The following is a 27,284-nucleotide window of genomic DNA, read 5'->3' on the forward strand; positions in this document are numbered from 1 at the left end:
TTAGTGATGGTTGTTCCTGAAGATGTCTCTGTTAAGTTATTTGCAGACGATTGTGCTGTGTTTAAACAAATTGTGTTTAAACACCTCTGTTCAAAAAGCAGTTTTTGCCATTAAAAAATGGTGTCTGAAATGTGCTATGAAATTTAATAGTGAGAAAACTGTTCTCTTAAGTGTAATTAGAAAAAGTCTCCCAGTTTGCTTCCTTACTTTCTTCACGGCAACATGATTGTGGAAGTTGAGAAATATAAATATTTAGGTGTAACTCTTGACAATAAGTTAAAATGGTCGGCTCACATTATTATTATTATTATACAGCTGCATTACGAAAGCCATGGGTTTTACGAATAACGCTATGAACAGCTCCAGCACACAGAAAAAGTTGGCTTACGAAACTTGTGTGCGGTCTCTACTTGAATATGCTGCAGTAGTATGGGACCCATACACGAAAAAAAGATACAATGATCCTTGAAAAAGTCAATTGGAAAGCACTTCGGTTTATATATGGAAAATACAAAGTGGAAGACTCTCCCTCGCAGTTAATGATCTCAAATAATATTCATACACTGGGCACGTGCAGAAAGAATAAGAGATTGATATTCTTGTTTAATAGTTCAACAGAAAAAATAAACTCAAGCTTCCAGAGTGCATAAAACATCCTCTAGTGAGAAGGACTCGGAGCATTCATGAGCATTCACTTACTCCCCTTTTCGCCAAAACTAACTGTTTTAGATACAGTTTTTTTCTCTACAACAGTGCAAGATTGGAATTCTTTACCAGCATCTGCTTTTTCCTCACAAAATTTTTCTGATGCGCTACATCGGCTACTTACCTGATAATATGTATGTTTCGTATCCGTGTGCTGGCAATTTTATATAATTTTATTCTTTTGGTTTATGCTTTTGATATGCGTTTGCTGCTAATATTGTATAATATTGTATAATTTTATTCTATCGGTTTATTCTTTTGGTATCCGTGCGCTGCTAATATTGTATAAATTTTATTGTCTTGGTTATGTAGCAATGTAAATTAATTCCTGCTTGGGCCATGCAATGGCATGCAGCATCCTGAAATAAGTAAATAAATAAATACCGCGCATAGTATTCGGTGGCGACAATGATTGTCCTGGCCTCTGTAGTAGTAGTTGGAAATGATTACAAAACATTCATGCCAGTTGTGACGAATAGCGCTCCCGGCACCTGTACAGGATGTAGGAGACCAGCTGGCTTGCCGGGAGGCGCTTTGCGTTTCTGCTAGCGAGGGCAAGTACGTACGTGATGTTTAAGAGTGGTTTGGAGCTTCGGCCAGTAATACTTGCACCGCAGTCGGCAAAATGTTCATGGGTAGCCTAGATGACCTGACATGGCCTCATCATGACACGCTGTCAGATTTTCATTGCGAAGCGAAGCAAGCACGACCAGTAAGTAGGTGCTGAATGAGGTTTTGGCTACGGGTAGTTGGTATTCTATGGCAATTTGACTACAGCGCGTACATAGACAAAAAAGCCGGAAGGACGACGACGACAACATTCTGACTTACAACTGAATTTTATTTCGAATAACAAGCATATCTGCGTCTAGGTTATCTATATACGCTTCTCATTCCAAATAAGAATTCAGTAGGAAGTAAGCGCTTGTCGTCGTCGGTCTTTCGGTCTGATGGTTATTGTACTCCCTGTAGTCAAGTTTGCTATGAATTAAACGTAAAACGTAAAAGAAACGTTCTCATAGAGAAAATTGTCTTTTTGAATAAAATGATGCCAGTTTTCTCGCAAATAGTCGCGGAACTTCCTCTGCTCGGCCTTCCAAGAAACGAACAAGCGAAAGCTGTTCTGGGTCGTCGCGCTGCTATCGGGAAATGGTAAATATATTGAGTGACTCCAAAAAATGCAACGTCCTTGTCCTTATCCTAAGTGACAGAGGGGTTATTGGCGGCCGAAAGAGGCAGTCGGCGTCAGTGTGCTTTTTACGACTTCTGTGTGACAGTCATGCCCAACTCCTGAAGTCTGAGGCTCCAGCGCGACACTCGACCAGAGGGATGTTCTAAATTAGTCAGCCAACTGAGGGAATGGTGGTCGCTGACGATGGTGACTGAGCGGCCGTGCGAATAAGGGTGAAATCTGATAACCACCAGCACAAATGCGAGGTCTTCCTTCTCCACAGCGGAGTAGTTTTCTTCAGTGCTCGAGAGAGTTCAGCTGGCGTAGGCTATCACTTTTTCGGAGCCGTCTTGCCAGTTTAGCACCACGGCACGCAGACTTACATTGCGCGCGTCAGTATGGTAAAAATGTGCAATAATTGGGGCATTTGCCCCCATCTCTGACGTATATCTGACTGACGTATATCTCTAAATGAATTTTGCTCGTTTTCGCCCCACACAAAGGGAACGTCCTCTCGTGTTAGTCGCATCAATAGATGAAAAGTTCGCAAGAAACCGTCGGTAATTGGCGCACCGTCCCAAGAAGCGTCTATCTGCCTTCTGGTCAGGTGTTGTGGGGAGCCACATAACAGCGTCTATTTTGTCAGGGGCAGGCTGGACCGTTTCGTCCGTGGCGACATTGCCAAGGAATTGGAGTTCAATAAAGACCAAATGACAGTTTTTTTTTTAATTTAACATGAAGCCAGCCCAGCGCATAGCTTGGAAAACAGTCGGTAGCCGGTTTAGGGGCTCTTCAAATGTAGCTGCAAAGTCGATCATGTCGTCTACGTATACCAAGCGTGTTTTCCTCTTTGGAAGTGAAAGTGCAGTGTCCGTTAGGCGCTGAAAAGTGACTGGCGCTGTACACAAACAAATAAGAGCACCTTAAGTTTATAAAGTTTGTTGCGCATCACGAAGGCAGTTTCGTCTCAATCTCTGTCATCGACGTCTATGCCGCTGCGTAGGTTCATGAAGAACGCTAACGTGCGCGGCGCCTATCAGTGGCTACGGGTAGACGTATATCTTTGTTACCAGATTTGACTTGTTGTAGTGAATGCAGGAGCGTAAGCTGCCGTCTTCCCCTTTTACCAACACCATGGGCGACGCCCAAGGTCTCTTCAAAGGATTTACCACTTCATCCTCGAGCATATTCTTTACCTGATTTTGTATTTCTTCTTGTTCCTTGGGGACAACGCGGTAGGGGTCCTTTCGAATGAGTCTCATGGCATTTTTCGTAATTATCTGATGGTTGGTCAAAGGTGCTTGATTGACCATGGACATGGACGAAAACTAATCAAACTGCTGCATCAGTTCTAGTAGGCGTCGCCTGTCAGCGGGCAACAGGGCCGAGCTAATGTCGACATGCACTCTTGCTGGAGCCGGAAGTGTCGTTTCATTCGTCCCGTGATCTTGCACAACGAAGCAGTACTTGTACTATTTTGTCATAGTACGCAATTTTGTTACCCGTTGGAACGTGGTGGCGTTCGATGGTAGTTTTTAAGGAGCACTGCCGCGATCCCACCATTTATTGGCAGACTGCCCCTTGCAATCGAAACGCCTTGCGCGAGCAATAGTACGCTGATCGTATCCGCTATCGCATCGCTTCGCAATAAAATCGTCGCAGTGTATGCTTATGAGGTCATCTCAGGTCATCTAGGCTACATACGAACATTGTCCCGACGGCGCGGCAAGTATTATTTCCCGAAGCTCCTAGCCGTTGTTAGTATTTTTTTTTACTTTTCTCCATTTGTCCGCTTTTACAGCACGCCAGGAGGTGCAATGAACTTTGCTGCTGAAAGTAAGGCTTTGTAAGTATTAGAATAACTTTTCAAGCTCTATAGCAGAAACTTCTGTACGAATAAAAACGACTACGGCTGTGCTATGGCCCAGTCGAGTTGAATCTTGCGGAATCGGAAGGAAAAGGGTGAAACCAACAAATTATGTTTTCGAGCGCAAAGTTGCTGCTGGGCGCAATAGGCAGTTGCTGAAAATTTCATCGAAAACACATTTCTTACTATCCGAATTCTGTGTGACGCCTCTAAAATTTCACTGAATAACAAAATCAACGATACCCGATCCTACCCACAAAAAACGCAGGTTCTTCTGTAGATGAATACACCGGCCAAAATATCTCACTGGATAGTGTCTCCATCATTCCTCTAGCTTTTTTATTGGCCGTGAGAAGATATCGATCCCATTTGCCTCTTTTGTAATAGAATACAGTAGCCTGGCTGAGGCTCTGCTCAAATGAGCAGGCTCTCGCCCATTCCCAAGGGCGGTACACATTTGCCTTGCTTCATCAACCAATAGGTGCACTGTGGTATTGGTGTTCTCCGAATCAATTGAGTTATTAGACTGATACGCGCTGCACAACTCTGCAATAAAGCTCTGCATACACGTCATGATACGGTCTTTTATGCCAACATCGATATATGCTTCTACACCTATGACTTAGGCTGCATGCACTGCATTTCCTGTGTCGTGGTAGAAAAGAAAAATGCTGCTACCAGGTGCTGCCTCTTGGCATAGTTTCTTAAAGACAAAATTCTCAGTGCATACCCTCTATGTAACTCATTGGCAAAAACTGCTTTCTTACTAAATAGGAAGCACGGGGAAGGCGGACGATATAAATTCAAGACGGTGAGCAGTACGAGAACAAGGTGAAAGCCGGAGCTAACATTTCAACAAGTGGGCTTGTCTTTTTCAAGGCGAGAAACATCTTTTGAAAAAGACAAGTCCACTTGTCGAAACGGTGTCTCCGGCATTCGCCTTGTTCTCGTTTTGCTCATTTCCTTACTAAAGCTTAGTTGGTTCCGCGCTTTACGGTAGAATATGTTTTCATTCCTCCTGAGTGTAGTCATCTGAGCTAAACGCGTAAGCGGTTATTTTTATTTACTCACTAGTTCTTATGTAATGGATATGCTGCTTCAGTACCATAAGTAATGAACCTCTATAACAAAACCGCCCTATATGATGTTTTTTGTGTGTTTTGCAGATACGTATTGTTTTTAAGGCGAAAGCATTATATGCCCCAGAAGCAACCAATCCGGCGTTTGTCCGGTGTTATCATCTGATCGTAACTAAACCCAGGTGATCAACATATTCTCGGCGCTGCATCTGCAGCGGCTCGTCTTGCAAAACTTCATGGTGAACAACCACGGCGTCGGCCGGATGCAGTGGGTCACAGCCAAGAAACCGACATGGTCCACTTCTAAAATTGCATTAAGCGGAATTAAAGCGTATTGACGTGGATTAAGATTTGTATAAATTAGAGCAAGGTGCATTTATGTGGAGTTATAAATTGAGGTGATATATTACGCAAGCTCTCGTGCTGTCGTCTTCAAATCACGTAAGGGCGCTTAACTGAGTGTCAACTTTTTTTTTTTACTGACCGTGAAGAAACAAACACTGCAGGACACTTCTAGTAAAGAAGATAGGAACGAAATAATGAGAGTGAATGGAGTCTTCAAGGTTATACTTATCCAGCCGCGTCAATTCTTAGTTTCCGTCGGTGTGAGGCCAGGGTAAACGTCTTTACAGCCTTCGGATAAATTTTCAAACATGCATGAATTCGGCATTGCCTGAGCAGCCAGGTGCCCTTTTTCCCCAGCGCGGTCCTGTCACGCAGTGATAGGAGCGGCTGTGTCCGTCTGCCAGGTGCTCGAATACATGGTGTGACAACACACAAGATATCTGCCGACTGAATTCATATGGTCACCCCCAGCTGCTAGAAAATATGCGTTCTTAAATGTAGTAGCCTGCGTGGGTTGCTTGCTGCCCTATATTCATACCTTATGTAAGGAAGAAGTGGGCCATGCAGAGCTCCACAGCCGGATCGCAAGGGCTACTGAAGTGGGCCTCGGGTAGAGGCTATTCCTGGTGTAACTGGCTAAGCCTACGCTTTTGCGTCTTCCTGTCGGCGTCCTTCGTGACTACAGCCGTGTCTGACTTCCTCGGTGTAATTTTTGGAGGTTTCCAGGGTCTCCTGTTATCCTGGAATTGCGCACCAACACTCTCCCTGTCATCATGACCACCGAAAGCGCCCCGAGTTTACCACCACCTGCTCACCAGCCCCCCGTATGCTCCGGTACACTCCATCAGCGGGTCCCTTCCATCTTCAGCGGCATTGAAGACCAAGACGTTGATGACGGGCTCTCATCAAACGAACGCGTCAGGCTGCACAACAAATAGGATGTGTTCACCAAATTGACCACCGTCCCTTTCTACCTCACCTGAATAGCGCACTTGGAGTTTGGGAACCATGAAACTAAATCCCAAGCTGGACGGTGTTCAAGACAAAGTTCAGCGAGGTCTTCGGCCGCCCTGCGGTTCAAAGGCTTCGTGCCGAACAGCGCCTGCAGTCGCACTCTCAGCAGCCTTGTGAGACCTTTACCAGTTACATCGAAAATGTCATCGATCTCTGTAAACGCGTAGATGCATTCATGACTGAGGGCAATAAAATCAAGGATATAATGAAGGGTATCGACGAGCATGCTTTTCAAACGCTCATTTCAAAGAACCCCTCTACCGTTAACAAAGTTATTGAACCCTGCCAAAGCTGTGACGAGCTCCGCCGTCAACGCCTCCTCACCCGCTGTTCTGTTCCCCATAAGAAATCGTTCTCTCGCTTGACCTCTCTTTTTCAAGATTCCACCTTCCTCTCGCAGATCAACGCTGTCGTCCGGGAAGAAGTTGCTCGCCAGCTCTGTATCATCTCCAACCGGCCGGAGTTAAGTTCGTCCCTTAGTCCGACCCTACGACATGTTACAGAATAACAAGAGTCCGAGGTCCTTCCTTTGGAACGGGCACCTCAACTTACCGCCCCATTGACTTACGCAGACGCCGTCGCACGACCACGACGACCAACCTTCCGGGCTCCCCCTCCGATGCCTAGTCCTGTTTTTACCTCCACGCAGCCACGTCCTCCAGTCCATCAAGTAATTAATCCCTGGCGCACAGCCAGTGGCGTAGCTAGGTCGTCTGGCACCCGGGGCCCATAGGTCTTCTTTCACCCCCCCCGGGCGTAGCCGGCGGAAAGAGGGGTGTCTTCAGACGTCTATGACACCCCCCTTCCACAGGCCCCTTGCACCCGGGGCCCACGGCCCCCCGGCCCCCCCTATTGCTACGCCACTGCGCACAGCAGACAATCGGTCCATCTGCTGTTCGTGCGGTATTCCCGGACACGTTGCACACCTGTGCCGCCACCGTCCACTTCGCCCACGTGACGACCCACACACAATCGCGTACGACCATTCATTGTCTTACACTCCAGACCGCGATTTACCCCTTCCCCGCCCAAGCCTTCGACCAGTTTCTGACCACCGTTCTCCTTCTCCTTGTCGTCGCTTGGTCTCCCCGATGTGTCGACGTCCCTCTACTGCTGACACGGAAAACTAAGTGGCTTAGTTCCTGAGGCAAGAACTTCGCCATCGCCGCAACGCTCAAGCCCTTTTATTTCACCGCCCAACGTTATCGTCGCTGTTGAAGGTGTCTCTGCGCTTTCTTCGATCCTTTCTTCGCTCCTTTACTCCGCACGGCCACAGCACAGAACGCCCAGCCGGTGGCTGCGTGCAAAGCCAGGCTTGAAATTTAAGGAGCGCTCTACACAGTCGAGTTCGTCGTTCTTCCCCGCTGTTCCCACGATATAATTTTAGGTTGGGATTTTATCTCACGTCACCAAGCTATCGTTGATTGCTGCCGTGCAGAAGTCGCCGTCTCAATGCTTGAAAATGCCATATCTGATGACGTTTCACTGTCCTGCACGAAGTTGTCCCTCAATGGCGACATCAAAATGTCTCCGCACCCTCCCGTTCTCGTACCTGTATCCTGTTCTGTTGCCTCTGACTCTACCGTACTCTTCACACCTTCCACTGCTTTCGTTCATCGCCACCTCTCACCACTCCCAACTGCGCTGCTTGGCCTTCAAGCTGGTGCGACTCACCTACCCGTATACAACCAATTCCCATTCCCGATTACGTTCTTTCGCGGTGAATCTCTCGGCACTGTGGAGTCTTACGACACCACTACCACGTTCAAACTTCCTATTGGATCGTCAACACCCACTACTGTCGTCCCATAACTGCAACATCGCCAGAAGACGTTTTCAGCCACGTCAGCGACAACGTCTTAAACCCCAAGCAACGCCATGACCTTCTCCGTCTCCTTGAGAAATTTTGCCCTGCTTTTCACAGCCATAACACTTCTCTGGGTGGAACGACGGCTGTATGTCACCGGATTGACACCGGTTCTCACTCACCGATACGACAGCGAGCATACCCCGTGTCGTCAACAGAACGACGCGTCATTGATGAGCAAGCAGGTGACAGGCTAAAGCGTGGTGTCATTGAATCGTCCCAGAGCCCATGGGTATCGGCAGTTCTAGTTAAAAAGAAGGATGGATCCACCCGCTTTTGCATGGATTTCCGTCGCCTAAACAAAATAACCCAGAAGGATGTTTATCTATTGGCGTGGATCGACGACGCCCTAGACTGCTTACAATGTGCAGAGTTTTGTTCCTCCCTCGATATACGCTATGGTTATTGGCAGGTGCTTATGGCTGCAGACGATAAGCCTAAATCTGCTTTCATCACAACAGTTGGTGTATACGAATTTCGTGTGATGCCATTCGGGCTTTGCAACGCGCCCGCGACTTTTGAGCGGATGATGGACACGATTCTTCGAGGCCTCAAATGGAACACGTGCTTCATTTATTTGGATGATGTAGTTGTGTTTCCACCAGGTTTTGCTACTCACCTTCATCGCTTGGAGCCATTTTTACGCTGTTTCAGTGGCGCTGGCCTCCAACTAAACCTGAAGAAATGTCAATTTGGGGCACGAAAGCTGACAATACTCGGACATGTCGTGTCGAACGACGGCGTTCTACCTGATGCCGCTAAGCTCTGTGCTGAAAAAGAATTCCCGAGGCCAACGTCTCCAAAAGACTTGCACAGTTTCATTGGCCTCTGCTCGTACTTCGCCGCTTTATTCGAAATTTCGCTTCGACTATGGCACCTCTGACAGAGCTTCTTCGGGGAGACCCCAATCTTTCCGCGTGGTCCTCGGCTTGCGATGATGCATTCGCGACGCCACGTCGACTGCTCGCAGCACCACCGATGCTGCGCCATTTCGATCCAACTGCTCCCACGGAAATCCATGTGGTTGCTAGCGGATTTGGTATTGGCGCTGTGCTTGACCAGCGAAAGCCGGGCTGCCTAGAATATGTTGTTGCTTACGCGAGCCGCACTCTTACGAAAGCTGAAGCAAACTATTCAGTCACGGAAAAAGAATGTCTAGCGATAATCTGGGCCATCACAAAATTTCGTCCATACCTGTACGCCGGTCCTTCTATGTGGTTACCAATCACCACGCACTTTGCTGGTTGTCGTCTCTCATGGATCCCTGCGGCCACCTAGCCCGGTGGGCAGTGAGGCTGCAAGAGTACGAAGTCCGGGTTGTCTGCCGCTCAGGCAAGAAGCATGCCGATGGCGAAGCTCTTTCGCACTCGCCTGTCCACGCCGACATTGTCAATGTCTCCGTCCTAGATGACTCACTTTTCCCATTCGCTTCTGTCGACATGGCTTTGGATCAGCGCAAGGACTCCTAGATTTCATCTTTGAAAGATTACATCTCTAATTCACCTGCAGGCCCACCATCCCGAGGGTTAAGCCGACAAGCTTCGCACTTCGCTATCCGCGACGGAATCGTCTATCGTTATAACTACAGTTCCGACGGCCGCAAATGGCTGTTTGTAATACCCCGGCAGCTCCGCACTGATGTATGCGCCGCTTTCCACGCCGATCCTCTGTGCGCACACTCTGGTCTCTTCAAGACCTACACCAGACTAAGTCATAGGTTTTATTTGCGCGGTATGTACACATTTGTATAAAAGTATATTCGATCTTGCACAGAATGTCTACGCCGCAAGCCTGGTCCTTGCCGCCCTTTTGGACCAATGCAACCTTTGCAATGCCCTTCGCGACCCTTCCACCGGGTTGGGATAGACCTATACGGACCTCTGTCACACACAGCTACTGGCTGTCGCTGGATCATTGTAGCTATAGACCACCTCACGAGGTATGCAGAAACGGCCGCTCTACCTGCCGCTGCGGCTCGTGACGTTGCCTCCTTCTGCTTCAACGCTTCGTTCTACGTCGCGGCACTCCCCGCGCACTCCTGAGTGACCGAGGCCGCGTCTTTCTCGCTCATGTCATTCAACAACTTCCCGCTGAATGCCTCCTTATTTATCGATGTACCACTGCATATCATCCGCAAACCAATTGGTTGACAGAACACCTTAGCCGATGTATGTCCCATCCAACCACACCAACTGGGATCTCATCCTTCCCTATGTCACGTACGCGTACAATACGGCGCCCCAATCAATGACGGGATTTTCTCCCTTCTTTCTTCTATATGGCCGCAAACCATAATTTCCCATTGGCACTATTCTTGCCTACCGTCCCGACTTATCAGAGGGTACGCCGGTTTCCGAAGCCCCCCGGTATGCAGAAGAATGTCGGCAAATAGCACTCTCCCTTACAACGCAAGAACAAGCGCTACAGAAATTTCGTCATGACCACGGGCGCCCCCAGCACCAGTTTTCGCCTGACGCTCTCGTTTGTAGGTGGATGCCTCCTATTTCGACACAAGGTGTCTCCTCCAAGACTGTATCCCGATACCATGGACCCTACTGGGTTCTACAGCAAACTTCGGTGAACTGCGTCATCGAACCTCTGACGCCCCCGATGGACCTGCGTCGCCAAGGCCGCTAAACCGTGCACATAGATAAGCTCAAGCCGTATCACGTGCCCTTCCGGCCTCACGAAGCCTTCGGCCACCTGTGCGGCTCCGTCTTCAGCAAGGGGGCAGTTGTAAGGAAGAAGTGCGCCGTGCAGAGATCCGCAGCCGGATCGCCAGCGCTACTCAAGTGGGGCTCGAACTAGACGCTGTTCCTGGTGTGACAGCCTAAGCCTAGGTTGTTGCGTCTTCCTGTCGGCGACTTTCGTGTCGTCCACAGCCTTGTCGGACCACAGCCGTGTCGGACTGTCCACAGCCGTGCTGGACCCGCTGATCAGATTTGTTAGGCGGCGAAACGTGATCGCCCGATAAATATAGGTACACGTGTCAATACCCCCTTCTTTGACGTCACGTGGTCGTGACGTCAAAGAACACAGTAGCAATACTGTGAAAGGCAAAACTAGCTTTTATTGGGCGAACCTGTGCCCACAAAAACAGGCTAGACTTAAAGAATGGAGACAGCGGCGAACACAGTCGGCAATCGTCGAAAATCTGATCAGTGGATCCAGCGCGTCGGCTTTTATACAGTAGTCATCGAATGTTCCAGACTAATCGTTGGGATCCGCGTGCCTTCCACAAAGTTCTATACCATTCGCGTCACGCGATGAAATCAGATAACACAAGGTTCGGCGACAACAGACAGCGGATAGAAGCATCGATAACTTTCCAGAAAATTCGGATACATGCAGGCGCGTCCCGTGCTGTATGATAAGATTTGTTAGGCGGCAAAACGTGGTCGCCAATAAATATAAGTACACGTGTCAATATTTTTGGAATCTACTGGCAGTGTGGAAGAGACGGAGGACACCGGATTACGCATTATAAGTGCTCCATAGTTCTTGGGCGAAGCTAGCATATGTATTTCTAAATATGTTCCAATTCGTAGAGGTGTTCATTCGTCCGCAGTGAAGGGCATCTTCTTTCTTTAAGACTGTAGAGGTAGTAATTAGGTATTGCCATTGACCAGACCTTACATTATCGCCATTTCATCAAGTCAAAGCGAGTAGATGTGACTACGGAAGACGCCACAGGGCTAATAGCGGGCTCTGATTGACGAATGACGAATGAATGTATCTGCGCAAAAAGGCGACATTTCCTTCCTATGCTCATTTCAAAATTTCCTCACTGCACTATTGTACCCCGAGGAGCATTCTGATAGCATATGTGAATCTTTTAGCTGGAATGCGCCAAGCATCTGTTAGTGTGGCCGATAAAAGTTCCGCAGTGCTATGAGGCCTTTGTGCGGCAGATACTTCCCACGCAATTCATTTACATATGTTGCGAATTATGCAACTGCCCAAGAAGATGCTCAGCTACTTTCAAGAAGGAAAATATCGCTAGACAGAAGCGCCTTCGAGAACACAAATAAAGAGAAGTTACACTTTGTTGGCCGCAACGACCTCATTTTTTCTAACATTCAACCTGCGAATATAATTATTTATGTTCTCAACTAAAGGTCAGGAAAACTATAAGGAACTTAAGTAAGATAAATTTAAAATAAAACAGAATACGACAGCGCGTACGCAACAGAACGGCAGTGCCATTACTGACGCTAAAACAACCTACGCTTCTGTCGCAACTGTCACCAATTAAACGGCTTAAACAGAGCAAAAATTACTTAGAAGTAATCAAAGAAGGTGGACAGTGAACTACTCAGTGAGGCTACGTTTGCACTTGGTCTCAGAGCAGGCGGAAGCGAAAAAAATTTGCAGAATCCGCCAGCATAGGCGGAAAAATGGGCTGGAAACCAGCCGGCGAAAAAATTGGTCTCGGACCAATTTTTTTGCCACGGCGAAGTGGAAATCCGTTCCGCTTCACCGGAAGCTGCACTAAAATGTAAATATCCGGCCGTAAAATTTTACGTCTTCCGTTGTTCATTGTGTATTATTAGGAAAAGCAACTAGCTAAAAGTATCGAAACTATGTCTTCTTTATCTTCCATGGTAAACGAAAGTTGAAGACAACACGCGGAGTTGCACGAAATGATAGCGTTTATTAACTGATGGGTCAATGAATAAACGTGTGTCTTGAAACAGTGTGCTGAACAGCCCCACCACGCGGACAAACGTACGCAAACTAGATGGATGTGGGCGAAAGCGGCAGTGGTTTCCGCTGCAGTGGCGAAACAAATGTAAACATCACGTACACAAACAGAACAGATTTTCCGGCCGCTTTGGCTTTTCCGCCCGCTTGCCATTTCCCAAGTGTGAACGTAGCCTAAGAGTCTTTCGCATATTTGAAAACGCTGATGTAGTTATGTAATGCAACAAAATAGGCACCGAGCTTTTGCAAAGCACCAAAGGCTATGTTGAGAAGCTCTGCGTAAACTTGTATTTCACTTATGGCAGGACGATAGGAAAGAGATCAGCTTTAATGCAGCGGCTGCATCACACTTCGGAAGCTAGAACTTTTTTTAGCTTTTACAGAGAGGTCTGCAAATGCCCAAGCTTCTGGGGATAGTCTAAGATATCTGCGAATGAACACGAAAGATTTCATAAAGGTAAACAGTTTAAGTACTGGCGCACCCTTTTATTTGATGTAACTGCTACGCCCATCGATTGTATTTAAGCACTTTCGACTTGGTAGTCGAAGCTGTTCACGTTGCAATCAAACGCTTTGGCGGCGCTCATGGTTTAATACAAAATAAAGTACGCAGCTGTTCGATCCCCTATCAATATCTTCGCAAGATGACGTTCACGGAACGATCCACATTGCACACCATATTCATGCCGCGTCAACTGATTACTGGGACTTAGTAATCCCCGGCTTCTTTGTAGTGGCTCAACTAGTGACTGCCGTCACTAAACATGGCGGAGAACGAGAAAGACGTAGATTGCATCGCGCACAGAACGCGAGCAAGCCAGTGTTCATACAAAAAGGGGGACGCCCGCCCCTCGATCACCTACGCTTCCCTAATAAATGTGATGGCGGTCGACTTCACTGGCGACCTCCACTTATCGGTGACGTATGACGGGGACCACCATTGCAACCGCACCCTAGCCTCCTTATGAAGACAACTTGTGAATGAAGCTACTGTGTTATCCTCTGTTACCTGAGGTACGTAGCGGTATCGTTCCTGAAGATGGAAGCCCACACTTACCTCCACCGCACAACAAGTCTCGTAACAGCGAGTCAAGTACAACTGGCTCACCAGTCTCTGCCCATCAATCTTCGCAGAGAACCACCGGAACATCGTAACCGGCCATACAATGGGCTTAAAGCCTCTGTCGGCCAGCCCGTCCAGCCAGCGCCACGACCACGCCCAGAGCACTGGACTAACAGCCAAGGACTACCTCGTACGTAATTACGAGCTCTGTGGTATAGACATATTGGATCACCGCGACGCACTGTTTCCGCGCTACCTAATCTATTCCATCTCAGTGACAGTCTCAGTTCGACCCAGGGCTTCCCCAGTTCAAACCTCGCAACATCAAAGGTTAGTTCAAGTTTAAGAAAGCCGAACCTCACAACTTCCTCACCATTCAAAGTCTCAGAATGAGGTTCTGCTGCACGTTCTCCCGCTTTACGTAGCAATTATTCTGTCCTTCTTGTGCCGTGTAACAATGGATTCAAAGCTGAAGTGTTGCCTCATTTCGGTGTCCAGCACTCGTTGTCATGCCTGTCACTCGCACCATCAACTGTTTTAGACGACACCACAACCCGGACCTAACCGCATCCTACAATTGCAGCACCTACACCGACAACCTCTACGGATGCTGATGCCAACTTTCAGCATTTGCAAAACTCCGCGTGCACCGCGAGGAATTCACTACTGCACTACAAGCCACGTTTGCTGGCTGTTAACGTCGCACCCGCTCTTCTTGCTCAGGAAAGCTATCTGCAATGCGAAGCATGACACTCGACGGCAGCCGCGGCAGTCAACACGACAACAAAAGCGTCTTATCGTTCTCACAGCCGACCATTGGGCCAGACGAATCTGCCGCCCCCTACTTAGCCAGGAAGCAGTAGACAAATAAACGCGTTGCAATGTCCGCGCATGACTGCATGAATTATCTATAAGAACAGAAATGGAAGACGAAAGCGCAATTTTCTGTTTCACAGAAACAAGGGCGAAACTACCTGTTTCACATTACAGCAGTTTCGCCTATTGTTTTGCAGCCGTGACATCAGGACTTCGTGTAGACACATGCTGTTTCAAGAGGCCATATTACGTTTGTCATCTCATCAGTGTTTACATAGCCTGCTTTGAATGACTGCAACTGCTACCGTGATAGTGACAAGAGTTTTACAGCCAAAGTGTTTATGGCTAGGTTCTGGTGGATCCCGTCTCCATGGACGCAGGCGAATAATTTTTTTATACGTGTGGCGGTCCGAAGATAGTGCAATACCGACCCGCGGCGAAGGTGAATGAGGCGTTAAGCACCCCCCATACGCAGGCCCATCCCGAAGGTAGTGTAATACCAGGATGAGCCCCGGCGGAGCTTAAGCACGTTTTAAGTACTCCCCATACGGGGGCCGATCCTGAATCTCGGGCAATGTCGCACCGACCCGCGGCGGAGGTGAAGCAGGCGTTAAGCGATCCCCGTACGTGGGCTGATCCCGAAGTTAGTGCAATACCAGGCCGAACAGCGGCGGAGGTGCAGTTTGCCTTTAAGCGGCCCAGATTCACAGCTTCGCTGATCACCCTTCTTCACAGAGTGGAAGGTCACTGAAATTTATCTAATATCGGCACTTCTAGCATAGTCACAAAAACTGCTTAAAAGGAACTAAACACACTGCAAATATTATTTGCACAGCAGGAGTAAGCTTCTCGCGTTCTAAAACTCCCACAAGTTGAGCAGTCAGGGAACTGAGGAAAACATGTTTTCCACTCTACGAGTGTAGTAAAACAATATTGCACATATTTATATAGAATGCCATGACAGTACCACCGACAATTAGAATTCCTATTTATTGTGCGAAGCAAATCGTTAATATTAATTGTGCCCATGCGCGCAGCAATTTTCGTTATAAGTTCTGGACAAGCGTAATAAAAGCAAAATTCTGTTTGGCAATGAGGTGCATGTTATGAGTGGTTGTGACGAGGTGCACGTGCTAGCGCCGATAACGAAACTCTACAAAGCTGAATTCGACGCAGGCACGCATGTGATAGCGCAACTACAAAAAGAACGTGGGTTCAAAAAAAAGAATCACCGGAGAGTGTCAAGATGCGAGCGTAGACCAGGGGAGAGTCGCCGTTGCGAAAGTCGAAGCGGGGAGGGTAAGGCAGCAGCGGCAGAAGCACCAGCCTTACAGGCCCTTGGTTCCCGTACAAGACTGGTGCCCCGGATGCTAAGGCTCAACGTTTTAACCATCTCAGGCGCCTTTTGCAGCACTGAACGTAGCCTTTCTGCACTTGGCTTTCATTCCCGGTGCCCCTCGCAAAGAACCAGTCCTACCGCATCGCCTCACCACCCGTGTGCGGTTGGAATACTTCAGCCGCAACGGGCAATCGACGCCTCGGTCACTTCAGCCATGGAACTTGCCCGACGCCATCATTTGTGGTGACGTATTACATAGCTTGAGGACTAAATTAGGAATTTATAGTAAGTGCGTTTAGTTTGTATGTTAATGGTGTGTTATGTATATTTCTGGAGATTTATAAATGTGTGAGTCTTTCTGCAAAAGGAAACGCAAGCTTCGCCTTCATTTCCTCAACTATGTTGGTGTTGAACAAATTCAAGAACCGGCTATGGGGAATGTGCCTAAACGCGATGGTGCACCCAAAAAAGAGGTAGCGTGCTTCACGGAGAAACGCCATGGCTAGCACAGTTCAAAAACCACCTTAAATTCTTTCTTCGTGCAATACTCTCGCGTTATCCTAGAGGTATTCAGAAATCTTTGTTTCCCGTCTTGGTAAACAGAAGGTCTTCGACGTGCTCAGCAAACGCAGAAAGGGCAAGTATACACCCGCATCGTCTAAAATTTTATTGGGTATTTTTTTTGCGAATGGGACTTAATACCCATTCTGTTTGTATTTTCAATGTCACCTAATGATTCCTTTGAGCAGATTCGAAACACAGCTGTTATGTGCGTGAGGTAACGTTATCCAAACACATGAAGTAAGCGTGCTTCATAACTGAACCTCGCGCACGTATATCCTTGTAAAATGTACTTACGTGGTACGCAATCGGTTGACCGTCCTTAGTTGTGTGAATTAGAAATTCTTCGGAGAAGACAGAGGCTTTTCGCAAGTTGAGCGTCATATCGTCGTTTATCTTCAAAACTTTGATGCCGTCGTCAGATCGGCTTTCCAGCATTCTCGGATAAACGATTCTAGTCGCTGAAAGAAAATTTTCTATGCTGTATGTCGCTAGTGAAAGCTCACATACGGAGTAAAACGACCGTTTATGAGCACGAAAACACTGTTTTAATGGATAGGCCACAAAAAGCTGTACTCAAAGATGCCACATCACAAGCACATGATCAGCACACAAATACCATGCACTGCAATCAATACTTGGTACAATGCGTAATTTTTTATGGCAAATTCAGCACAATAGAAGCTTTCTCAGATACTTGTGTGGAGTGTTTTAGGCTTTACCGTAATCAACATGAGAATATCTTTCATCCGGAAAATAGAGTATTAATCAAAGCATTAATAGCATCTTCAATAAGTACGACTGTTGCGCAATAAGCATGTTCCGAAATTTTCCAGCGGAAGGAAAAGCTCTAAACTAGCAATACAATTGCTAATGAATAGTGCCTACTTATTAGAAAATTACTTTCTATAGCTGCAGACGCGCTGAATAGAAGCAACGACCATGGAGTGGTATGAATTCTGGCGATATTAAACGTTGCATCAGCGCCAGAGGGCAGTCGCATACACTTCCATGGCTCACTTAAGAGAAGTTTTACATGAAGGACATTCCAAAGCGCTTCTTGTAACTAGACATCAATATCTGCGTTGATCTGCGCGGTAGGTGGCACATTTAGGAATTGCCACTTAGCGTTATCTCACCTAAAAAAAAGACATGACGGGAGCAGCCATATGTCTATCATGTAACGACACAACAACAGAATCAATGAAAATAGGCATATTTCTGCCGCAAAAGGAAATAGCGACAATTACACAGTCAGAAACTGGAAAAAAATTACGGGGGATGCTCAGAACATTATAGGAATGGTAAGGCAGAAGCGTATTCGGACGTAGTCTGAGGGAGCGGCCTCTCTAAACCAACTGTGCATTTACAGAACGTCTGCGTCGCATTAGGGTCGAATGTCGCTCTTGTCGCGCTGCTTCATCCATGGCGCTTCCTCGCGATGGCGGTTACGACGAGCGTCATTTCTAGCTGATCTTCACCATTTCGAGACTACTCTGCCGCGGCGCACTTTCTCGGTCTTTCCCGCCCGCGACAAGGACCTGGGGCGTGGTCATCCATAGCGATCTAGAATGAAGTTCTGAGCCCAAGCGGTGACGTATACATGGCAGGTGAGCGCGCTGCCGTCGTTCCCAGAGCGTTCTACGGGCGCCGCCGTTGAGATTTTTGTCCTCCCCACCACGCGGTTGTCCCTTTCCTCAACTCCCTCCTGCACCACCGCTCACATTTCCGTCCTTCTCCCCAGAGCCAACGTTCCCCTTTGTCTTGCCCGGCCGCCACTGACATGCCCTCAACTCTCCGACTGCGCTTCGTGGCCCTTTCTCAGAACCCTCCCGCGGCGCTGCTATTTCACTTTCCTGGTAGTGACCATTTTTCTGTATCTCACAGCGCGACATTGAAACATAGAAATCTAAGTCTTTCGCCTTAAAAGACATATATTGGAACACTTCCTTTACTGAGAATTACACCCTAAGGCCCATCATGCATTTTGAATGTTTATTCTAGCGAACACAAAAGAAAAAGAAAGGTGCACTTGATAGTACTTCAACTCAATTTTGATTTTATGCGTCTTCAGAAGTTGGAGCACACGGGCTGGAAGCAGGTTAAAAATTGACTGAATATAGAAATAACGACAAAATAATTTATTTTCCAATAAGCTTCATAGAACTTTAGGACAGGATTGTGTGTGGCGATATATTGTATGGACAAAATAAATATTGAACTTGGTGAATTTTTATCAGCTATTTTACACACCCTAATTTTTCCTTCACTTTAGTGTATAGAAATGCAATGAAAATGGCCACTATATATGAAGCTCATTAATTTGAGTGGAGCAACCAATAGCTGCATATGTGCTTCTTCGCTATCGGCCGTGGAAGTCGCCTTTCGCGGAGACGACCTGAAAAAACAACGCGTGCTAAGTTTTAGGTGCATGTAGAGGAACCCTAGTTCGTTTAGATAGATAAATCCCTAAATTATCTTCTTCTATGACCTTTAAATTTTGTACAAATTATTCAAGCTGGGCCTCCACGGTATATATTTCCTGCGACATGGACCACTGGTCGGAATCACTTATTCTTGGTTTAAATCAAGGTACCGGGCACATATACAACACCATCAGTGGCACTGTATACCCACAATCTATGCGACGAAGAAAAGAGATAGTAAAATGCAGCGCGCATGTTTTGTTTTACGCTGCAGAACAACTGGCACGCATATGCCTTCGCACTCATGGCATGGTACGCATGACATGGCACGCCTTGGCACGCATGTACCTTCGCACAGTGCGTGCATCGCACACGTAATGTGAAGGCGTGGGATCATTCCCCACCTTCGGCAAATTGTCCAAATTCATCGACTTCCATTACCATTAATCTATCATTTTTAATTCAATTATTAAGTACAAGGAATTCCTCCTATGTTTTCCTTGGTGTTTTGTCTTTGGCTCCATGATATGATTATTGAAAATCAGGCCCGTCAGTTGGCCCCCTTTCTTCTCGTTATTGTCAACATTAAGCGGTTTTTCGTTTGTAATTTGCCTGCCAAGAGGCGAGGAGCACGCTCAATTGGAGGCCGTTTCGATGGGGCCGAGGAAGCACATTGAAAATAAATAACTGGATGAAGAGGATGGTGCCAGCGTCAACTACTGGTCAGCTATCCCTTACGTAGCTTGCGGTGGCTGTTCGAAAATCGTGGTGGCGTGCAACGGAGGTTAAGAATGCCCCTAAAACGAATCCGCAGTAAGCAATAGTTGGCAGAGCGAGGGTGCAAACGTGCCGAAAGTGCTCGAAAACGTTACACGACCAAGCAGAAAGTTTTGTTATATGCGAATAGACCCATACTCTCCGGCCGGTGCGACCAGGCAGTGCCTGAGCGATCGGCGGCAGCCATCTTTTATTCGTTTAGAAACCGGGCAGCCTGCGGCTATTCAGAAAAAGAACTTTTGTTCGGCATGTTGTTTTCAGGATGTTTCTTGTTTGTATAACTCGTGACGTTTTCCCGAGTACTGTGCTAGTAAAATCTGCGTCTGACCAGTCTTTTGCACTTTGTCACTGGACCACAAACTAGCCTTCCCTGGCTATCGGTCCAGATATCTGTATAACTATGATTATGCGAAGAAAAATAAAGCACTTGCACTTGCACTTGCAAAAATAAAGATATTTAACACGTACGCGTCACATTGACGCGGTGAGTTTTTGCGCTTTTGTGACGTTTCGTCACAGACAGGTCAAATGGGTGCAGCCAGAAAACGTTTGTCCAATAGCCGAGAGCTGATGGCGAAAAGGCTTCTAGTGAGAAATAACTATTTCTTTTGTTTGGTCCAATCATGCATAATCAGTGTTGCACGTCACATCAGACGGGGAGCTATCGCGGTTTTCCTGACGTCACATGACAGACAGGCAAATGCCTTTGACCAATCGCGGAGGGCTGATTGCGCAATTGGAATAGAAAAGTTCGATATAGGTTTACGTTATGGCGCCCCGCCCCACAACCCCCTGCAGACCATCCACGTAATGGTTACGGTGCTTGACTTGACATTGGGTTTTTTTTTCTTGATAAGGGTGTTTCTCATTGATGTTGAACAAGGCATGTGTGAGGCAGAGAAAATTACATGTACACCGTGCCGCTCACAGATTTTTTAGTTCAATGGCGATTTGATCTATGTACGGAATGACCGCGACCTGACGGTGCTTTTTTTGGGTACTGCTGTTCGGTGACTACAGCTTCGCTTTTAGGTTTCCTTCGTTTCCTCGGATTGCCTCAGCGCTAAGATGAGTAATCTGTCAGGACAGCCAGAGGCTTTCATGCGTGTAAAACACACATCATTTCACACGGGCTAAGATGTGGCAAAGCGTTATGACATTGCAGTGACTTTTTGTGAACCACACAGGCTTAGTCGCATTTGCTGCACTGTGGACAGGAGGACACAGGTCACGTCGTTGGGTGATAGAAGGTGCAGCCGGAACAATAATAATTGTTGTGTCGACTGTGTCTCAAGTGCAGTATACAAAATTCCCCTAAGCTGTGGTCACATGTACATTGGCCAAAGAGGAAGGTGTGCCAACATACCCCTCACAGAGCACAGAAAATCATTAAGCGGCGCGCCATCCTCTAATTTTGCTTTACATAGTAAATCTTGTCCTTGTAAACACATCTTCGAAAACACAGTCATTTTGTTCCGTCACCCTAACAAAACCACGCGAGAAATCTCGGTAGCCTATCATATCACCAAAAACGCTGCCCTTTGTTTAAGCCAACCATCCTCATTATTACATGATAAAGCATTGTATTTTATCAATCGATGCTCACACGGGCTGTTTTTTGTACCTCGTCGTCACATGCACGACGCGTCCGTTTTCTGGATATGTAGTTTTCCATATGCGCAATAAATATCACTTGTTAGCGTGGTGTGTATTTCTTCTTCTACGTCCTTTGTATTTTAATAGTCGCCTTATTATAATGCATTATCAACTAGCCTACCTATCCATCTTTTTGCAATGACATACTTTGTCCTCTGCGTCAGGTCAAGCGCTTCTTCTGGTCTGGGTCACTAAAATCCTTGGGGTCAATAAGCGCCTTTGCCCTAGAATATCCAGCTTGAGTAATCCGATGCACTTGGTGTATAATGCTACCAGCCAATCGGTTGTGGCACGAACAGGTCAGGACTGGTCTGAGGCAGGAAACTGCAAGACTTTTAACTAAATTTAAGTGCGCAGACGTAAAGAGGAGAATAGTTCTCTTCGGGCGAGGATTGTACGTTCAACACACGTGATAAATTTCTAGCAGTAGCTCGAGGTCTAAAAACCGCATCTTGTCATTGGGATGCTCGATCGTTGGTACCAGTAATGAAGCTATAGCTTCATTAGCGATATGTCGCTAATGTCGAAATACGTCTAAGTTTTTTTTTTCACTCGTAATTGGCCTGTTTTGTAGGTTCTATGAAGCACCAAGACATCATCCACAAAGCGGATAACTTTAGTTACACTGGTCGCAAGAGAGCTACCCAGGAGGCTTTTTGTCAAAACTTGTCAAAAGGTAAAATGTCCCTCAGAAGTGCAGCGGTACCGGAACCAATTCACAACGCCATCCCGCTAGATGAAAATGGCACCATTGTAGTTTACGAAGGTAGATTCGAGGTGAAACCTAAGGGGCTCTAAAAACCTGTCAAGAGTCATTCCACATGTATTCTGGAACTTAACGGTCCCATGCCTATGAATACATTGGCTAACTTCATCCCACAATAGTTTGTGGAGCAAAGAATAAAATAGGTATTTCATGTCAACCGAGAAGGTGCCCACTTGCTTCGAGCACTCAGTGTGACGGTATCCAGAAAAGGCGCTCGGACGCATGATGACGCAGGTATCATACGTGCCAGTCAACAAGGAAGGTCCCATGAAAGTAATCATTGAAAAAAAAAACACAGAACACCTTACGTTCACTGCGCACATGCAGTTGTTTTCAAGGCGCCGCTCAACTGCAAACTCTGCTGCATTGGCCAAACAGGCCGATGCTTAAATGACTGGCTTAGAGAACATGCATATAGTCACTCAATAGGCCGATATAGAGTCACTTAGCCCAGCAATGCAAAGAATGCGGCTGCAAACCTACTTGAAAATTGCACATTATTACCGAGATATACAGCGCAAAGAGCGCGCGAGATTTGCGAAGCCTTTTTTATCCAATCTCTTGGAAACTCTTGCGTCAGTGTGCGTACTATTTCTCTGCATAGCTGTGCGATTAACAATTTCTCTAAAGCGTGACAGCCTGCTTGACAACACACGTGATGTGATGATTTCATTCTTTTGCCGGCGCATATACCGGGTTTTTGGTCTTCTGCGTTGAGCCTGTACTTTGAGATGTATTGCATTCCCCGTAATAAACCGGTGTTTGTTAGCTCAGGGTCTTGTCTGTTGTCTTAACTTAGTCTCTTCCAAACGCTGTTTCCTTCCTAACAGAGAAATAGACAAAATGCTCGACTCCAATTGATGAAGTAAAACCTGATCAGCTCAATTAGGCTATGTGACCACATTTCGCCGCACTGTTTCCATGGCGGTGTGAATTGAAATCATGGACACGAGAGCATGCTTCTAAGATCTGTATTCTGCGTTTGTGTGTAAAAGTTGACAAAAAATTGGCACATTTGAGTGTCGCTTCTTGGTGAAGTAAGTACACTGGAATTTACTAAAAAAATAACACTGTCCCTGTAAACTCGTAATCTAGCGCACAAGCTTCCGTAGCAAAGAGTGTCGCAAGAAGATGCGACGCAAGGGTCCGAGAAAAAAAAATATATTGTTCAAATATCAAAGCAATGATAGGAATCGAAATGACAACTACGCGAAGTAGAGCTGGTAATCTTACAAAACCCTATAAACCGCAGTAAACATTTGGGTGCTAAATAATGCAACAAACCTCCTGTAACACGCAAAAGAAGCAAAATCAAAGCGATCTCACTCTGCAATGGGGTACAGGCGCTGTCACTACGTTGGCGTGATTAAGAGCGAACGCAAAGGAGAGTGAATGCTTCTGATGCCTCTGTTTTGAACGCGTCCCCGATACTTAAGCCCACACGATCTCTAGCGATTGGTGGATAGGGAGGACCTGGACTTGCAGCCACCAGACATGCCCTATTTTCCCGCCTTTGTACCGGCTGCTTGTTACTTCCAAGAATAGGGTGCCGACGGGGTGTGGGTCCGCAGTGTGGACAGGCCATGCACAGCCAGGGCCCCGTTAGCAGGTGAGTTGCACACTCATACGCCACCCCTAATGCGCGCGTGATCACATTACCGCGTGCTAACCCTCTGTCCTCTCAGGTTTGTGCACACTTGATCACGTGACAACGCGGACTTGGCGCACATCAAACCACCCTTCCTCTGGGCTTACTGTCGCAATCATTTGCTCGCACCAACAGCGTGCGGCGCGTAGGGTGAGATAGGGTCTCATCACACTTATACTTTATATAGAAGCCCACGGGGACGGCTAAGGCAATCATTCACCTGAGGTTCCATATAATGAAACTAAAACACTCTGCGTGTTCGCGGCACCCACTGCAATCTAAACTGCAAAGACAAGCTAAAGGTCACGAATTTCGCTGCACTGTGGCAGCCCACGAAAAAAGCAGCTCAGGACGCCTGCAATTGTCGAACCCACCACTATGATGCTTTCACATGTAGGCTCCAAAAGTACACTAGTAAAATAAGCGAAGGGCACGTAGGTTCAATCTCGGAGGCCCTGATTTGGCGCTGCCAAGTAGAGGCGTCGACCCAGAATACAGCGGCTGTGAGGCAGCACGCAGATTCACAAAAACGCAGCTGCCAACACTGTATTTTCGCGATCTTCGCCGTGGCGATTTCGAAGTATCAAAATTAACACCAAAACTGTTATTACACCTCGCTTGAAAGGACTCTAAAGAGAGGCTTCGAAAACCACCTGGTGCTCCGATTGTGAAATACTTATACAAACGCACACATTTTGTCAAGCCTAATGATAACTAAGTACTATATAAAGCTTACGGACCTTCAGCCCTGAAATCAAAATTGAAATGGAACCATTGAGCAAGATTTCATTTCCCAAGCAAAAATAGGCAACGTAATGACAATTTAAATGTAAAATATTGCTTCGTCATTCGTATTCACCGGTATAAGATAGAAAGAACACAAGCTACCAGTAATTATATATCTTCAGAATTTATTGGAACTACTAAGTGCTATAAAATGCAGAAAATAAAGGCTGCAATTCTCAAATAAATTTATTTGTGTCGACTACCCTTAATCTGCACTTAATAAATGTAGACTTCGCTCTTAAAGGGCAAGAACTTGCAGTCTTCAAAGAAAAAAAGTGTCTCTTATACATGACGGCCTCCATGTAGACAAGGACGTCTCCATCTTTTGATCGGTCACAAAAAAAGCGCGTACAGGTTATGAATAGTTAAGAAATTCAACTGTGGCGCTGCAAGAGTACACAAGATAAGCAGTCTCGATTTATCAATCTTTAGGAGAGTATTGTCAATGAAACGATTAACCTTGAAATGCTTCTATGAAAATATTACCTTCACATTACAGTTACCAAAGAACTTGCTATGCAGTGGTATCAAGGGTGAGGGCCCTTTTCTTTACCTTTGCAATGACATCCGTATGACCGCTTTTATAGAAGAGAGTATGACGTGGCACTTGTTAAAGATAAATTATAGGCCGTTGTTCTTAGCATTGTGCAGACATTTGGGTTGTTGCTACAAGAAGGTATTCATTTAGCGCTTAAGTACACCTCCTTCACAAAATACAGGTATCCTGATAACCTGCGTGGCTGTTTATATGAATTATGGGATTGCATTGTTGGCGTTCTAATAGAAAATTTAAACAAGCCACTGATTAAGTATGTCGCACTAAATATTTCAACCAACTGTTCGACCTCATGCTGTTACATAGATTGATGAACGAAAGGGGTGTGCTTGAATGGGCTGGTTTCTACATCATTAGGATAGAAGTAAACAGCGCTTGGACATGGACGAATAGACGACGACCTAATAGGCGCTGACAAATTCGTCAGCTATAAGCATAGCATTTCCTCGCATTTAGGCTCTAAATATAGCTTCAGGCGAACTTCTTTTAAGTGCTTCCCTACGCGATTACCCAGGTGGTTGCCCAGTCCGAGAATGAGTCGAGTTAGAATATTTGATTCAAATTGCGTGCTATTATTGTCGCGATGCGGGGCCGCATCAGTTTTTGTCTGTTGCGCGGGAGAGAAATACGTGGCAAAACTGCTGCGTAGGACGTAGAGTGCCTAAAACAGCTTTTCAGATGCTTTCGAACTGCAGAGAAGCTTTTAAATTGCAAGTCACTTCCTTATTCAAACGTACGAAATTGATCAATCGATCTTTTTTAAGCAACGAAGTAAATATTACATAAAGACATTCTTGTTGGCCGAAGTGGACTGATGATCGAACACCGTAGGTCTTATACTATATGAAACATCAGTTTCTTTACCAGCTTGCCAACGTTAGCAGGATTACTAGGTATACATTAAAATGTTCTATATTTCTCGAATACTATGCGCTCACTTCCATAAATGTAGGAACGTTCCAAACTATCCTAGTGGCACAAATTCTAGTAACGTGTACCAGCATAAACCCAATCTCATTTACTCGAGTTAAAAAGCCAAAGAGCAAGAAAAATTTTGTGAATGCCTCCTTATAAGGCACCTTAATATCTATCCAACGTGTTCATTAGTCTGTTATTATGGAAATGACTGACAAAATATGAATTTATTTTACATTAAGTACCAAATTCGGTCTTTCCTAATAGCCTTAGAAAATAAGTTATGATAAGTAAAGCATTATGTGAATTCAACACATTTTGAAATTTTCTTAAAAGGCGCGAACATGCGCGATATCAACATTTTTATCTCGCACGTAAAGTACGCAACAATAATAGCTTAACAACACGAAAATGCTAGAAATAATAATTCTCTCTGGGCGATTACCTTCTATTGCGTAGGCGAACGTGAAGAAGAGGAAGAAACCGCAGTAGGTATTCTGCCCCATCCTGAGTATAAAAATTTGTCGATCATTCTAGAAGAATATTTCTAACACGTAGTTTTATAGGGAGCAGCACATATATTTTTCCTTTAGTGCACTTTACCACAATAGAGCACCAAAGTGTCAATGCACGTTTGTCGAGTTCACATGACCGTTATTTCAGTGTAGTTGAGGGGACAAGAGCTAATGCCAGCAGCTGCATGTGTTGACATTGCATACTAAAGAAATATTAGTTCGGCAAACAAAAAAATATGTGGACCACGATAGGAGCAATACAGTTACCGACTTCTGCTAATCATGAAGCTCATCAACATATTCTACACGGTGTATTAATATTCTATCGAAACAAAATCGCTCACTCTTTCAAATAAACACGAAGGGCATATCACTTATGCTTTTCCTCTTTTAACATTCAAGCTTAATTTAAGGTCCTATAAAACAGTTTACGGTATTTATTTTGTTCGTTTGTACTGAGCGCGTACAACATTTTATCGCGCAGATGCAACCACAGTGAGGTTTAGCAGAGCCTTAACTTCCCCAATACATTCGGATTTCAGGAACCTCTGCAGCATTACGCTCACTAATCCTATAATATATGCTAAGAATGTAGTATGTCAAGCATATTGAAAGAAATGAACTGTTATGCTTGAAGACTTATTGAAGGAACGCATTTTCCATTTCAGTCAGATATCACAGCTACTAAATATATGGTCCACTTTGGTC

The 27,284-nt window shown here is 46.0% G+C and overlaps 1 protein-coding gene across 1 annotated transcript in view; it reads right to left on the reverse strand.

Moving 5' to 3' along the window:
- LOC142579896 (venom metalloproteinase BumaMPs1-like) overlaps nucleotides 1-26,579 on the reverse strand; it is a 158,085-nt gene extending 131,506 nt beyond the window's left edge. Inside the window, exons 1-2 of the mRNA XM_075690568.1 lie at nucleotides 26,507-26,579; nucleotides 16,829-16,992 (exon numbers count right to left, since the gene is read on the reverse strand). Of these exons, the coding sequence (XP_075546683.1) occupies nucleotides 16,829-16,992; nucleotides 26,507-26,567 (225 nt within the window). The 5' untranslated portion in view covers nucleotides 26,568-26,579. The remainder of the gene's footprint in view (nucleotides 1-16,828; nucleotides 16,993-26,506) is intronic.
- Nucleotides 26,580-27,284: the final 705 nt, after the last annotated feature.

Source organism: Dermacentor variabilis, chromosome 4, assembly GCF_050947875.1.
Source record: "Dermacentor variabilis isolate Ectoservices chromosome 4, ASM5094787v1, whole genome shotgun sequence".
In the NCBI taxonomy this organism is placed as follows: domain Eukaryota; kingdom Metazoa; phylum Arthropoda; class Arachnida; order Ixodida; family Ixodidae; genus Dermacentor; species Dermacentor variabilis.